Source organism: Patiria miniata, unplaced genomic scaffold (assembly GCF_015706575.1).
Source record: "Patiria miniata isolate m_02_andy unplaced genomic scaffold, ASM1570657v1 HiC_scaffold_6, whole genome shotgun sequence".
Taxonomy (NCBI): Eukaryota; Metazoa; Echinodermata; class Asteroidea; order Valvatida; family Asterinidae; genus Patiria; species Patiria miniata.
Window position 1 is genome coordinate 17,380,891 of NW_024037073.1, and position 16,302 is coordinate 17,397,192.

General features: G+C 39.9%; 2 protein-coding genes across 2 annotated transcripts; one reads left to right on the forward strand and one right to left on the reverse strand.

The window, feature by feature from the left end:
- Positions 1-15: 15 nt before the first annotated feature.
- On the reverse strand, positions 16-7,789 carry LOC119742421 (signal recognition particle receptor subunit beta-like). Its single transcript, XM_038218341.1, has 5 exons — positions 7,622-7,789; positions 5,892-5,983; positions 3,600-3,760; positions 1,561-1,752; positions 16-423 (listed from the first exon to the last, which is right to left on the reverse strand). The coding sequence occupies exons 1-5, from the start codon at positions 7,752-7,754 to the stop codon at positions 207-209; spliced, it is 795 nt and encodes a 264-aa protein (XP_038074269.1). The 5' UTR covers positions 7,755-7,789; the 3' UTR covers positions 16-206.
- A 270-nt stretch (positions 7,790-8,059) lies between these two features.
- On the forward strand, positions 8,060-15,617 carry LOC119742420 (protein SCO1 homolog, mitochondrial-like). The gene is made up of 7 exons (XM_038218340.1): positions 8,060-8,271; positions 8,778-8,954; positions 10,161-10,251; positions 10,916-11,113; positions 11,890-11,982; positions 12,914-13,029; positions 13,542-15,617. Exons 1-7 carry the CDS (start codon positions 8,194-8,196, stop codon positions 13,677-13,679), a joined length of 891 nt encoding a protein of 296 aa, XP_038074268.1. The 5' UTR covers positions 8,060-8,193; the 3' UTR covers positions 13,680-15,617.
- The last annotated feature ends 685 nt before the right edge of the window (positions 15,618-16,302 follow it).

The window sequence follows — 16,302 nt, forward strand, 5'->3', positions numbered from 1 at the left end:
TCATGCACGTCTCTATAGCCACTCCTCCACTCCCAATACCTGTGGACTTTGGCACACGTGTGGATCCACTCATGCAATGCTCTGTATCCACTCCTCCATTTCCATATTGATCAAGTGCGAAACATGTGTGGATCCACTCATGCACGTCTATATAGCCACTCCTCCACTCCCAATACCTGTGGACTTTGGCACACGTGTGGATCCACTCACGCAATACTCTGTATCCACTCCTCCACAACATTGAGGTCTGCCTGGGCGTCCTCCTCGTTTCCGCCCTTGGCGCTGCACTCCGCAAACTCCACGCTCATTGGGGACAACTGGGAAAACCGGAAGTCCTTGCTTTGGGATCCCAGGAAAGCTTCCGAGCCAACGGATCCGTCCGTGGAACCAAGGGATGCGGATCGCGTCACACGTAGGGTGTTGCTGGTAGAAGGGAATGAGGAATGGACATTTAACAAAATTACTTAAAAATATTCACAAAACTGTAAGCAAAACCACTCCTTATGTTAGACAGAATTGTTCCAAAATGGTTAAAAAATAAATACTTCAGAATGTAACGGATGGCATTGTCACTTTTTGTCGTCATAAATGAAGTATTTACCCTGGAAATAAACGTCAAATTTCGAGGAAAACACCGTTTGCCCAAATTTCGTGTTTAATTAGGCTTTCATGAACAAGTTTTTGAGAGATGTTGTCCCGAACCGATGAAACAAAAGCGACATTTCATAGTTCATTTTACACCTAAAGATATTGTGCTCGGCGTTAACATGATTATGTAGTTATCACTTATCAGAATTCAATAATAAGGACAAAAACGTAGACTTGTGAATATTCAAAAATATAATTAGCTGGCTTGACAGACTTCGACACCAGATCGGGTGCACAGCCCTGCAAATCTGAAAGCCGCAGTGAGCAGGGGTCTTTGTTGATGAGAATCGTAGTATTTCGCACCTGTATGGCCGTTATCATGCATCTAACCAGGACTTTGGCTGAGTCGTTAATCCTTTTGTGTAGGATCCGAGTATGATATGGTTCTGCCCCGAATATAATTCTTATTTGTTTCATAACAGCAGAAATCAAAGATAAGAAGAGGCCTGATACACCATATTGACTTGGAACAGATTTTACTCTAACCCTAACTCCCTAGGCCTTTTTGCTAAGATGTAGCCTCAATCCTGCAAAATCCTCCAATTCGCCTCATGAAAAAATAGCATATAGCCTCAATCCTGCAAATTCCTCCATTATTTCCTGAATATGGTCTGTGGAGAGGTGACCACTGCCTGAATCCTGCAAAATCCTCCGGCTATGACTGTCAATAGGCTGAGGCAGAGGCAGTGACATCCTGGAGCAGTGCAGAGGATTTCAAGTTTAATCAAGGACTGAATTATGCTAGGCTGAACATAAACAACACAAGGTCCGGCCCAAGACCTTGACGCAGTGCGTCCTTCCGAAATCAGCAACGCACTTTTGCCATGTAACCTCAATCCTGCAAATTCCCCCACTTTGGCAAAGAGAATTTTGGAGGATTTGGGATGGTTAGGGCTAACATATTACACTTACATTTCCTTCTCCAATTTCTCCTGGATGATCTTGCTGGATTTGGCCATGGCAACGTCTTGTTTGTTGCAGGCAATCAGCACGGCAAGTTTGGCATGGCTGGACGCACAGTCGCTCAGCAGTGTGTAGAGAAACTCCGCCACTTCCCTCAGTTCATTCTGGAAGGCGGCACTGTCCACTACGAAAACCAGTCCTCTGGAGTTTTGGGAGGAAAAAATAACTATAAATGAAATGCCAGTGCACAAGATATGGAATCGGTTATCAACGATGCTGCAGGGCTGGACAGTCCTTCTGATTTGAGGCGTGCAATCGCACCCCCACGCCATCACACGCCTAAAAGCTTCCTGAGAAGTGCGAATAACTGCACGCCTGAATCCCTCTGTACCGCACACCTCGGCATAGATTTATGGCATAATTATACTTCATAATTTTTGAAAAATAAAGTACGTCGGTGAAGAGAATATGGCTTTATTGTAAACCAAGATGAATATTATGAAAAAAAAATACCAGATTGTTCAGTCCCAGCTTGGACCACAGAATCACACGCCTAGACAAATCACACGCCTGTAAAAATCCAGGTGTGTCTTTTTCCACACACCTGTGATTTTCAAATCAGAGGGACTGAACAAATGAATTGCCAGTGCACAAGATATGGAATCGATTATCAACGATGCTGCAGGGCTGGACCAATGTTACATGTATCTACATTTTCAAAAATCTGAAACCACCGATAATAATGCAATATGTGGATTTTACCACAGTGGATATCCACGTGTAAAAAGCTGGAAGCTACGTAATTTCACATATATGTCGCAGGCTAATGCTTCAAAATACTCCAGTCAGAGCATGCTTATGTGTTTCTAAACTGTGTACTGACGACTGGTAGAAGAGGGGGAAATTTTGAGGGGAAAAAAAATCACTTACAAACAAAAATCAGGCTTTGGAAAGGAAATTTGGAATTCCAATGAAACGCTAGCCCTCCTCAACCCTCCAAAATCAACATGGAGGATTTTGGAGGATTGAGGCTGCACGGCAAAAAGCGTTGGTTGATTTTGGAGGATGCATTGTGTCCAGTTCGTAGGCGGTACCCTGCATTGTTTATGCTCAGCCATGCATTATTGAGCCCTGCATTAAGCTCGATATCATCTGCACTGCTTCTGAATGTCATCGGCACTGCCTCGACCCATTAACAGTGATAGTTTGAGGATTATGAAGGATTGAGACAATGGTCACCCCTTCACTGAACAAATTCAAGAAATAACGGATGAGTTTTGGAGGAGTGAGGCTGAATCAAATGTTTACGTGGTGGCAATTGGAGGATTTTGCAGGATTGAGGATGATTCCTAGCCAAAATGGCCTAGGGGGCTTAGGGTTAAAAATCAGAATAGTTTCATCTCTGCAAGAAAACAAAACATGAGAGTGTACAATATTACTTCTGCAGTGGCAATACATTTATATAACAAAAAAAAAGTGTTTAAACAGCGCCCTCTATTGTAAGGTTCCGTTAGCAACATAGTGACCGTTTTAGCTAACTTTGACAGATTTTTTGTTAAAAACGAGTTTGACAGAAAACTTGACAGAATGGATTTTTTTGGCAGATTTCTGGCAGAATTCTGCAAAAAAATAGTTATTTGACAGAAAAACAGCAAATTTGAAAAAAAATGGTGAATTTGATTACAAAAGCTTAAATCTTTTAAAACAAATACTTGCAAAATAGACAGGTTGCCTGGTGAAGGTGCTGAGGTTCACTGGGAACCAGATTTCGTTGTGACGCAACCGCATTTTGCCAGAAGTTTACGCAATTTCATATTATCTTTATGTGGCTATAAATTGTTTATAATGTATTTGAACATTATTTAAGGCAACATTACAACATCTGCATGTGATTTAAAGCGTTCATAGTGTATTGCGAGTAATTCTGAGAAATTTGACAGACTTTTGATAAATCTGACAGATTATTGCAATGCATTTAGCAGAATTTAGTCATGACCTTATGGTCACCCTGGTTAGCAACAGGAAGTCTCATTCCTGCACATCTGTACCTCGCCTGATTTTTAAAGCGATCCCAGAATGTCATGCGTTGTCGCTCATTCCCGGGAAGGTCCACGACATCCAGAGTTCCTGTCTTCCTCCCGGTCAGTTGGTAGACGCCGGAATTCTCCTTGATGGAGGTGTAGCTGTTGATGTACTTGTTATGAACAAGCTGCAAAACAAATTGGGGGAAAAAATGTTTGGGACAACTTTGTACATGTACATAATTTTTAGCTTAAAATTTCAACTTCAGAAGCAGTGTTCATCAAAGCATTGGGATTGTTGTTGGATCCTGCTGGAAAAAGCACTCTTCAAAAAGTTTGATAGATTTAGGAATTGTTGGAATTTTATGTATCATTTTCAAATTGGGTGAATTCATTTAAAGGGTTCTTGGGCTTAAGGGCTAATGTTTATTAGGCCATGTAAAAAAATAAAGCAGTTCTCGTCCCCGTCTGCTTCCTTTTTTTCCCCGACTGCCTCCTTTTTATTTTTTTTTTTTTCCCCAAATTCTTACATATATCTGCAATATATTTTGCATTCTGCACAACTATTGTCAATATATTGTCTTTTTATTTGTTTCCAACAAAATTGTAGCTATGTACAATGTAGAAAGGGTCATGGCTCCGTTGGACACTATTTTGCATCAGCAAAATATTTCAGAAAGTTGAAGAATCCATTTGCCATCTTGGAAAATCCGCCATCTTGGAAAAAAAAAGTGCCCACCTTTTTTCAGTTTTTCAAAAAGGCAGGACAGCTTTTTTTTCTAAGCCTTACAGGCAGCCTTAAAGAAAATATACATCATTTGCTTTTGCTGTAATTTTCAGAAATGGATGGAATTGGGGGGTTGGAAATATATAGCAAATATAGTTACACTGACTTTTTTGAGGTTTTGGGTTCGAAAATGCTATAAAAACCAAGAAAAACAATCATTTTCCTGTAGTCTGGTTCCCTGACTCCATATAAGAAGAAACAGAGCAGTTTACATACATTGGGGAATTGTAAGGTCAGGGAACCAGTCTAGCTGGCTTGTACCCGTTCATAGGTGTGTAATCAATTGCAAACAAGTGCGATGGTCAATTGGGGCCAGTATTTGAAAAAAAGCCAGTTTTTTTCCAACGCTGGTCGGCCAACCAGCGTTGGAAATTGATACAAAAATACCACTTTTCTTGAAAATGACAGTATACCAGGTGCCATGATTTTACAGGATGCTTTACACTGTCATTCACTAACAGTCCAGCAAGGTATTTCAAAATGATTTGGTAGTTTTATTTTTTGATGTTTGCAAATGTATTTTCCCTTTAAAGGGAATGTACAACATTTGCTTTTGCTGCAATTTTAAGCAATAAATGGATTTGGAAGATTAGTATGTTATATAAAATATTGTTAAACTGACTTGTTTCACGTTTTGGGTTTGTAGATGCTGGAAAAAACAAGAAAACCTGTCATGTTCTTGTAGTCTGGCTCCCTGACCCCACTTAGATGAAACGGAGCAATTAACCCTTACTCTCTGAGGGTAGTTTACTGCATGTCAGTTGGTTATGCCAATGCCCTCCAGCTGCAGTTTATTGGCAGATAACAAGTCTTAACAGTGAAGGCTCCAATTGGCAGGAGTTGGAGGCCCTGGAGGGTGCCTGATACTGACCAGCTGGGGGCACTCACTTTGTTATCAGAGGACTCTCATTGTTCTCTGTGGCATGTATTGGAGTGCCTGTCCAGTTACCCTTGAAATGACATGGCAGATATTGGAGGGCCATGCAAAAAACATAGGAGATTTTCTTGAGGCACATATTGGCATGCGTTGGAGGGTCAAGTAGGGTAAGGGTTAATACACTTTGGGGAATTGAAGGTCAGAGAATCAGTCTAGCAGGCTTGTACCCCTTCACAGGTGTGTAATCAATTGCAAAGAAATGTCAGAATAACTTAATATGAAAAATCAGGAAAACTTTTTGAAAAAAAAGCCAGTTTTCTCCAACGCTGGTCGGCCGACCAGTGCTGGAAAAATACAGTTTTTCTTTAAAATGTCAGTACACCAGTAGCCACCATTTTACAGGATGCTTTAGACTGTCAACTAATTTATTACAATTCAGTAAGGTATTTTGTGATAATTTGATCATTTCGTTTTTTGATGTTTGCAAATGATGTATCTTCCCTTTAATATTAGCACTGATGGCAAATATATTGTGAAAAATGAGGGGAAAAATGTACTTTTACATGTAGGCATGCCATTCACAAATGCAAACATTTCCTAGGAGGAGGGGAGGGGGAAGCGAGGTAAGAGACTGTTCTAAGTCAAAGTAACTCACTCTGCTAAAGAGCAGTGTCTTGCCAGCATCGCAGACTCCCACAAGGAGCACAGAACGTTTGTTGTTTTTCCGTCTTGCAAGGAGAAACAGGACTGTGAAATGATAATAATAATAATAATAATAATAATAACTGTATTTATAGGCCTATAGCGCCTTTTGCCAGAGGATACAAAGCGCTGGGGGAGAATGCAACCAAAGACAGGTAAATGCAGTATATGAACATATGAGACCCATTATGTAGCACCTTTTTGCAAGGTGCTGCGGTGCATATTGCTGCCACTGCCAGAAACACCGAGGTAAACCCCTTCTCTTAGCGACAAGTGTTACTGGGTTCTTTAACGTGCATTACACAACACACGGGACCTACGGCTTCACGTCCCATCCGAAGGACGGAGCAATAATGGTAAAGTGCCTTGCTCAAGAGCACAAGCACCATGTTCCCACGGTCAGGATTCAAACCCATGTACCAAGGCACATGAGTCGAACACCATAACATTGGACCACAGCACCCCAAAAGTTAGGAGAAATTTTTTTTTAAGAACACATTTTATTGTTGATGATGATTACAATATTTTACTTCGATCTAGCCATACCCCTCTAGCATGACTGAAAATAGTTATAAAATGCAGGACCTCAGCTTCTTGTCGACTAGCACATGGTGATCTGGACCCATGCAAAATGGTACGAGGCCTTCGACACGCCCGTCTGTACCATTTCGCACGAAAAAGAACTAGGATATAGTGCGCGACTGTTACTGCATGAGTGAAATTTCTATTGAAGGAACACATTTTTCTCTATCGAATTGACAGGTCTGCGAATGATAATTGGCCGATAGTCTCATACTGAAACAGGTGCAGTTTTGCTGTTTTGGCGAAATCGTTGCAGTCTGCAGATGGAAAAGTGAAATATGGACAGTTCTTGATAATTCTCTACGGGTAAATGGTGATCATGCCATAGGCCTACTGATTAAACGTGTAAGCCCTATAGGTATTGTTTACAAATTTTAAAATTCATCATATTATCAATGATGATTATTCAAAATGGTGAGACTACTGAGTTTGCCTGAGTTGATCTTTACTAGGTAGGAAAGAATGTTGCAACCTGACGCCACTTTTTTCTTTATATATCATCTCAGTAAAACTAAAAGGTCAGTCTTTGCAAAAATGTTGATAGAAATGAATCTGGGACTGAGAAACATTTCCAATTTTGTTAGGAAATACTTAGAGAAAATTTTCTTGACTCTCATAGACTTTGTACACAACCGCTGAAGTGGCGACAGGTCGCAGCATTTTTTCCGAATGTTGCAACCTGACGCCACTTTTTTCTTCATATATCATCCCAATGAAGGTCATTCATTGCAAAAATGTTGATAGACATTAGTACTATTAGTATTAGACATGAATCTGGGACTGAGAAACATTTCCAATTTTGTTAAGTCAGAAATAAATAAAATAGGGCCTACTTTGAAAATTTTCTTGACTCTCCAACACAACCACCTGATGTGGCGTCTGGATACTACATTCTTTCCTGTATGTATTCTGTGCAGATGCAACAAGATAAGGATTGTTCTCCGAACAACCCCCAACCACCACCCCCCCCCCCCCCCCGACCACCAACCCTCCCCCCCAGCAAGCCCCGCCCCCGAACATATGGTTTGTAAAAATTGTGGTCACTGACATTTGGAAAGGCATACACATCTTGCATTTAACTTTTTGGCCTAAATTTCTTACCAATAGATAGAAAAACAACTACGACAGCTACCACAACCCCAACAAGCATCGGATCTTGCTTTGCAAGTTCATTTTTCAGGGCTTGAAATGCGCCCTCAAAAGTGTCAACGCGTCTCCTCTCCATGTTTATCATGTTGTAGTTGTACACATGTAGATAGTCTGGTTCCCTCCAGGATGCAGCTAATGATTCTCTTTCATACCAACAGGTTTCAGACTGATCAAACCCCTAAGATACTAAAAAAAAAATAGTACAAAATAATCATTTGAATGAGTAAATCAGAATTCTTTTATTTAATTTAACTGTCCTCTCATTTTTAAGCTTACAAAGTTATTTAATTACATCTGTAGAATACCAAGTGATTCATTTAAATATTATAGCGACGAATAGAGCAAAAGTTTTATCAAAACAATCGGATAATAAAATCGAGCCCAAACTACCAAAATTTCAATAACCTACGCGGTCCACAATGGCGACTTACATAAATCGGTAAATGCGCGCATTGGCCATTGAGTGAACATTCCGTTTCAGTTTGCTTTGATCTTATGACTTTTATGAATTTACCTTAGCAACCATGCTGCCAACATCAAGAATTTGTTTGCGTCTCGCCGGCGTTGCAACTTCGAGGAGTACGGCATCATGTTGTAAAAAGGTTCGTATTCTTTTCTGGCAAGTGGCGCGGCATATGACGTCTGGCAATTGTCTGGCAATGCAATGTCTGGCGGAAAGATTAAGATTCCCATAATCTGGCCATCGGCGCGGCCCTACTAAAATGCGTCAACCAGCGTCAACTGGCGTCAGCAATCGTGTACGGTCGTCAACCCAGCGTCAACAAATGTTGCATACGAATTTTTGGTATACAAATGCGGGAGGGCATGGTTCAAATACCAGATTGCCAGAGCATACGCTTGATTGTTATAGGTTGGCATGGTTGGTGAAGGAAAAACCCAATTAAAAAGTCAATCAACAAATTCAAAGAAAGATATCAATTTCAAAGGGCAAAGTGGCAACAAACTTTAATAGCCCAATTACCACAGATTGCACAGTGGCACTAGTTTCAGCAGTTATGAAGACTCAAAATTGTTTTTTCATTTTCTTCAAATTAAAATTTCTATAATGCAATTCAAACTCTCATTGCCATTCCCTTTATAATAATAGTGTTACCTCTGTCGTCACTTGAGCTGCATCGGCAACAGCAATCACCTCTGTAATGGCGAGTCTCAGAGGCTGATGCAACTTTCAAGTGCCAGGACTCTCCCAGGAGCAGCCCTCTCTCAAAGATTCTACACTTCACAAGGGACAGGGGGTGCCAAGAAAGACAGCAGCAAGAAATCAGTGAGTTACATGTAGCCGTCACTACAAACTTTGCAGATGTTTCTCCTATTTCTTTTCACCATTTAGAATCATATTAGAAATTTATTTAGAATCAACACACTCGCAGCCAAACCATACAACTGCGTTTTAAGCTACATGTTTGTTTAACCCTAACTTCCTAACGTCTATTACTAGGAACTGGACCAAGTCCATCAAAATCCATCAATCACTGTGCGTCCAATACTAAACTGTTCATGACGTAATGGAATCCACCACTGATGCACTGGTTGACATTCATGGACTTGCTACACATGGCTTTTATCACAATAGCAGTACAGGAAGCTAGGCAAAATCAATCGGATACCCCTAGCACTGCTTCAGGCCATTAGGCCCAAGTCCATCATACTCCATCAATCTTTAGTAACGCCAGGCCTTCTGGACCAAGTCCCCCAAAATCCACCAAAATGGGGGGAATGGATTTTGATGGAGTTGGGGTGGTTAGGGATAAGTATCAAAGCCATCATAATGACTTTGTTACTATAACTTGAGGTCCACCTACAGTTGGGATGCTCCCAAGTATAGTTTTATGTTTAAAATTTTATTTTTTCTATAAAAAAAAAAAAAAAGAACAAACATCTTGTTTGTTAGGCGAAGTAAAAAAAAGAAGAAAGTTTCTCGTCCCCGCCCGCTTCCTTTTTGGAGGCCGCCTGGATTTTTTAAATTATTTTTTATTTTTGAAAAATGTAGTAGAAAAACACCTAAAAAGTGTACAAATTCATCGGAAAATAAATACAAATACTAATACAACTCTAAATGACACTAAATATGTTCAGTTCTCTTGTCCAACTTGTCTTTCATCTTTAAAAGTGTCTTTGAACAGTGGAACACCAACGGTTGCAGGAAATTTTGAAAAGGCGGTCATCTTGAAAAAAATAAAAAATAAAAAATAAAAAGCCCCGCTTCTCCCTTTTTTCAAAAAACCCGGACGAGAAACTTTTTTTTTTTTTTACTCGGCCTTATTTTAGTTTGAAAGAAATTACATATTTGGTGTTTTTTTTCCTGCCACCTTTCATGTAAAGCTTTGTGAGGCATAGCAAATAACCCATCTTTAGAGCACATTTTATCAAGTTTGTGTTCGTATTTTTTTAAAGATTTCTTTTGTCGTTGGTTTATGTTTGAACAAGATATATTTTTTTTTGGATTCTTTTTTTTGGGTAATTGTTCTAGCCTGTTACCTGGAAGACAGTCCTGGTGACATTTGTCCTAGGTGGTTCCTTGCTTGTTGGCTTCAAGATCGCCCAGCGAAAGAAGAAACATGGTGAGCGTGAACAAATTGGACACTTGACATTTGTGATGTGATCAAGCTAAAACGAGTCGTTTGTCAGGAACTTTCATTTGGAGATTCAGGCCAAAAGAGGGCCACTTTGTCGCATCTCTTGGTGTTCCGACTGCCATAATTTTGAACTAAAGATGGTATCGGCATGCGGTTTTTGCAGCAGTAATGCTGAGATTGTGCTCTTTTCAAATTTGTAAAAAAAAAAAAAGACCAGGAACTTTCATTTGGAGATTCAGGCCAAAAGAGGGCCACCTTGTCGCATCTCTTGGTGTTCCGACTGCCATAATTTTGAACTAAAGATGGTATCAGCATGCTGTTTTCACAGCAGTGCTGCTGAGATTGTGCTCTTTTCAAATTTGTAAAAAAAATGGACCAGGGTTTACAAATGACTCATTTAGCTTGATCGCATCACATTTATCAACCCTTTGTTAGGATTTACATTACTGTTAATAATATGGAGAGTCATGGAGCATACTTGCATGTACACTTTGTGGACTTGCCTAAAAACCGTGGCTATGTGGTTTTAAAAAGGCAACGTTAACAGAATATGTGACATGGGAGATTTGCCTTCTTTGACATAACAGGCACTCCATACTCGTTGTATTCGGATATCGTTTTCAGATAAAACTCGCGTTTGAATTCCCAGAAATTGAAAAGGAGAGAAGCAAGGCCGTGGGCAAAGCCGCCATAGGAGGACCGTTCTCATTGGTCGACCACAACGGCAAGCCCAAGACCAACAAAGACTACCTCGGCCAATGGCTGCTCATGTACTTTGGGTTCTCGCATTGTCCGGACATCTGCCCCGACGAGCTGGAAAAGATGACTTCGGCTGTGGAAAAAATAAGTAAGTTGGGAAAAACTGTTTGTAAACTAATGTGTTCCCTGTGTTCAGTACAATTTTGTGGTGCATTTATTAACATAAATAGCACAAGATTCCATAGTTTAAAGGGGCATTATGGCCTGCAGTTCCCGATATATTTATGTTTTGGATTGTTTTCTTGTCCTATTTCAAAGGTCTGGTTGAATGGAAACCAACCTTTGAGAAAAGACAAAGAAACCCCAGTTTTTTACATTGTACATCGGACGCGGCGAACATTTTGTCCATTCAATGTGCGGGACTGCGTGTGTTGGTGCGTGTGTCACAAAATGCACACGGCACCAGTGCACAAGGTCCTGTTCACACCGTCGATTGTGGACGTCCTATTGTCCCTCTTTTGTTTGTTCCTTTTTAGGAAGACTCCCATGTTTTGTACGCGACCCCAATCGCGGACGTATGCTGGGAATCGTGGACAATATTGTTCTCTTTTGTTCTCTGGTATTTTCCACAGTTTGAATAGATGAACACGCCCATGCACTTTTGTTCCGTAGTTGTGGGAACGTACACTCGTCTGTACGAGGTATTTGTGGCGACCAAAAATGCTGTGGGGACAGCAGAAAGTCCCCATAACTCGGTCCTAATTTGCCCATAACGCAGTGTAGGCCTACTCATAAAATGTTGTTTCTTGCACATCTGCAGAATGCAAAACACTGTGTGGCAGGATTCACAACTAGGACTCGACAGCTCGATTTTTGAGTCAAACTTAAGAGCCCTAAATTCTTGTTAATTCTTTTCTCTCCCAGATAAGAGTCCCAACCTACCAGATGTAGTCCCCCTTTTTATCTCCATCGACCCGGAGAGAGACACAGTTGAAGTCATGGCAGCCTACGTTAAAGGTAAGTGTTGCGCCCCAGCTATAGTTGGGGCACCTTTTTTTTTTTTAAATAACTGGACTCTGTTGCTAATGCACGTAAAAAAAAGTTTTCTTTAGGCCTAAAAAAAAAAGGTTTCTGGTATGCGCGCGCTTCGCCGTAGCCATGCACGTCGGCAAAATGAAAAAGTTTTTTTTTCAATGAAAGATGATGTCTCAAAACCGCCAAACTCACTGGTTTGACTGGAATCCTGCTGCTGCACAATTTTAACATGTTTTTAGATTGGGTTATGGTCGAGAATAAGCTTTATGTGGCCTCTCTGGACTCCCATATATTTGCACTAAGTTTAGTGGGGCACCATTTGCAGTCATCAGCCGACATTTGAAGCAAAAAATCAGGTAAAAAAAAAAAAAGCCGCGTCGCCGCACCACTTTTTGGGCAAGCTCCATACCAGAAACCGGAGACTTTTTTTTGGCCTTAACCATTTTGTTTTCTTCCAAATGATAGCATTTCAGGCAGAATATTTCACAGGGTATCAGTCATATCTTGACTTTGAGCAAGGTTTTTTGTCATGATGGTAATATACAATATTTGCAAACATTAAAAAACAAAACTTCCAAATTATTATTAAATACCCTTAATACTTGACTGTTAGTGAATAATTTGAATTTCCTACGGTGCGTCTTAAGAAGCACCGTTGGAAAGGCCTTCTTTCGTTGATTTCTTCAAAATGATAGCTTGCCATAAAGAATAATTTCACAGGGAGTTTAGTCCCCTTACTATCTTTCAACCAAGTATGTTTTTCAACAATAATTATGCGTTACTTTTCCGATAGCAAATGATGGACTGTAGCTTTATGTGGGTAGTACTTTTCCGGCTAATTGATCTTTTCCCGGTAATTGGCAAAAATATTTTTAATAATATAAACGGTTGTTTTCTTTCCTTTCCTGTGCAGAGTTTTATCCAGGCATGATTGGCCTGACGGGAACCAAGGAACAGGTGGATGAAGTGGCCAGAAATTTCCGCATTTACCACAGCCAGGGGCCAAAGGATGAGGATAACGATTACATTGTGAGTTTCCCGTTGATTTTCTTTGTGAAAAATTTCCTGAATTGCCCCTTCCATTTGTGATACAACTGGCTGTTAACACAGATCTGGATCGTTAATTGTTCTGTCTCTGTCAACCCTATGCATGCTAATACCGGAAAGCTTTTTAACCAGTTCGCGCCGGAGGCTGTGTATACATGCAAAAGTTTTGCGGTATTCGGAACGGATGACAGATAAACACACAGGGAGCGAGGCCGAAAAAAATATCTGTCAGCGACCCGCTCACAGCAAGCGAGGCTAAAAATGAGTGTGCTGCCCGAGGGTGATGGCTTCAACCCTTCCTGGCTCGAGGTCGAGTAAAAAGTAATCCTGCGCCTCATTCCATTCTTGTCAAAAAAATCCCGGCGTGAACGGGTTAACAAGATCTTTCTTCAGTGTATAAACTGTTTGAGTAACTTCATTGGTTTCAAAAGCATCACACATTTCTCCATGGGCTCAAAGCAAAGTCACTCTTGATTTTTGTCTGTTCTTCATAGGTTGACCACTCCATTATCATGTACCTGCTGAATCCGGACGGTCAGTTTGTGGATTATTTCGGCCAGAATAAGACCGACGAGCAAGTAGCCGGCGGGATCGCACATCATATGAGGAAATATAAAGCACTACAAGGATAAACATTTATGATGAGCAGTGTATTCATTCAAATGAAGTAATTTAGCTTTTAATAGAAGCATCGGGGAAGGATTTGCTTTGATTTGTTTTGTTAAAAGTGTGCGAGTTGGGAAAGTAGTAAAAACAATTCCATCTATTTCATTTTTGGGAGGAGGGGGGTGTAAAATATATGTGCCAACTTTGTAGTATTGACATAAATGTAGTGTGCATGTATACAGTACGGTGAACGTCGCAATACCGAACACCGCTTTATCGAAATTCGGCTATACCGAACATCGTCCTTGGCTCTAGATTTTTGTGTACAAATTGTACCGAATGATACTGTTCAAAAATGTCAATAGAAGAGCAAAAAGTGGCAGTAAGTTCAAAATCTGTGTGATTACATTACTAAATAGTCGGCACGTGTTCAGAGTCTTCTTTCAGTAACTAGACGTACCAGGGCTTAAAATCGCTATTCCGCATGATCGCTATTACAAACAATTTCTGTGGATCCCGTGATGTTTGTTATAGCAGCATTCCAACGTTCCCAAATCCTCCAAAAATATCTTTGCAATATGAAGGATTTTGCAGGACTGAGGCTATATGAACGAAATGTGTGGCTGATTTTGGAGGATTCAGTGTGTCAAGATCTCGGTCCAGACCTTCTGTTTATACTCAGCCGTGCATAAATTTAGGCCTAGATTATACTTGAAATCCTGCGCACTGCTCCAGGATGTCGCTGGCTCTGCCTCCACATATTGACAGTGATTGCTGGTGGATTTTGCAGGATTGAGGCAGTGGTCGCCCCTCCAAGGACCACATTCAAGAAATAACGGAGGGTTTTGCTGTATTGAGGTTGTATGTTCTTTTTACATGGCAGCAATTAGAGGATTTTGCAGGATTGAGTTTGCATCCTAGCGAAAATGCCTGGGGAGTTAGGGTTCATGAATGAACAAATGATGTTACACAAAGTCATAAAATACATGATGCACATTCAAGAAAAAATGGCTACCAATAATTCATATAAAATGTCAACTGTTTTCGAGCCAAAACATGTCTTTTGAATGGTGCGCAAATATGCTTTGAGTTTTTTTAGTTAAAAAAACAGTAGTTTTCTTAAGTCAGCATAGTGAAAACTAAAAACCTTGAAGGTTTCATTTTTTTAAAATCCAGTCAAGTTTTATACGGTTGTATAACTCTGTTGTTTCAGGTTTGGTGATGTATTCTGGACCTGTGTCTTTCAAGGTCTATGCATGTTACTTTTTGAAATTTACAGCAATGACTGTGTAACTTCAGACTCTAATTGATTGTTTACTAGGCACGGTTTTATTTATTGACGTCACAGCATGCATGTGGAAATAAATAAGCAGATTTTATAATGTACAATTCTTTGGTGCCTAAATGAAGTGACTACCATGTTGAAATGGAACAAAACAATGAAACTAACTAGCACTGGCAATTAGAAATTGCACCACTGGTGTCGTTGCAATAAGATTTCGATAGTATGAAAGGAATGAATACAAATTTTAATTGTTAAACTCTACATATACAATTTGTGACAATTCATTGGTGTAATTTTCAAGGCATTTATAAGAATGGAATACAAATGCTTCTCTCAGGAAAAGTTGGTTTGTTTTAAGTAAAATGTAGTATTGAAAGGGACTTGATATCGCAATGGTGATTCTGCAAATTAAATTTGTGCGCATGTCACCTTTTTTCCGGATCATATGCCTTTTAGAACAAACAGTTCAATTTTTGTTGACAAAAATTCGGACTTTTATTAGGAGAGCATTAGGCTTTATATTACAGTGAACATTTATTTCCCCTAAAATTAGTTTTCCCCTAAAGTTCATAAAAAATGTTCCCAATATTTCATTAGTGCAGTTACTGCAAGTAACACTTGTTAAAGGTTAACATAACAAATTGCAATTATGTTCAAATATAATCATTTCATTAAAGAGCATCTTTCATTTTGTGTTTTTTTTTAACCAGTCCATCATCTGATACGTACTCTCAAAACTTGACCTCTAATATGTTAATGCCCAAACATTTAATGCCCTAAGTCATTTGTGCACCTACTTTGCTAATGATACTTTCAACTGATATTCATAAATACCTAAGCCAGTTTACCCATTCCTATTGGTCGAGAGCCCGTCATGTGGCCGGTCTTAAGTGGATGATAAAGACATGGCTGGCTGGTCTTAAACACTTTTCCAGTGTCACATGAAATTTCATTAAAGAGCATCTTTCATTTTGTGTTTTTTTTTTTAACCAGTTCATCATCTGATACGTACTCTTAAAACTTGACCTCTAATATGCTAATGTCCAAACATTTAATGCCCTAAATCATTTGTGCACCTACTTTGCTACGATACTTTAAACCGATATTCATAAATACCTAAGCCAGTTTACCCATTCCTATTGGTCGAGAGCCCGTCACGTGGCCGGTCTTAAATGGATGATAAAGACATGGCTAGCTGGTCTTAAACACTTTTCCAGTGTCACATAAAATGTGGACTCCTAAAAATCAAGTGCCTCTTACCGTTTTATTGGTTGAACGTTCACAATCCTCAAGTAAGCATGCGCAATACTACCAGAGAGTCAGTATTTTACAGTCTTCAATTCACAACGCAACGCACCAGGTTC

Bases quoted from the DNA above. Each gene is read 5' to 3' on its own strand.
- LOC119742421 (XM_038218341.1), bottom strand. From the start codon at position 7,754: ATGATAAACATGGAGAGGAGACGCGTTGACACTTTTGAGGGCGCATTT. The intron at 3,761-5,891 runs GTGAGTTACTTT...TTTGTTTTGCAG, and splicing joins AGACACTGCTCTTTAGCAGA to CTTGTTCATAACAAGTACAT. The intron at 1,753-3,599 runs GTACAGATGTGC...CCAAAACTCCAG, and splicing joins CGCTTTAAAAATCAGGCGAG to AGGACTGGTTTTCGTAGTGG.
- LOC119742420 (XM_038218340.1), top strand. From the start codon at position 8,194: ATGCTGCCAACATCAAGAATTTGTTTGCGTCTCGCCGGCGTTGCAACT. The intron at 10,252-10,915 runs GTGAGCGTGAAC...TTGAATTCCCAG, and splicing joins CCAGCGAAAGAAGAAACATG to AAATTGAAAAGGAGAGAAGC. The intron at 13,030-13,541 runs GTGAGTTTCCCG...TGTTCTTCATAG, and splicing joins ATGAGGATAACGATTACATT to GTTGACCACTCCATTATCAT.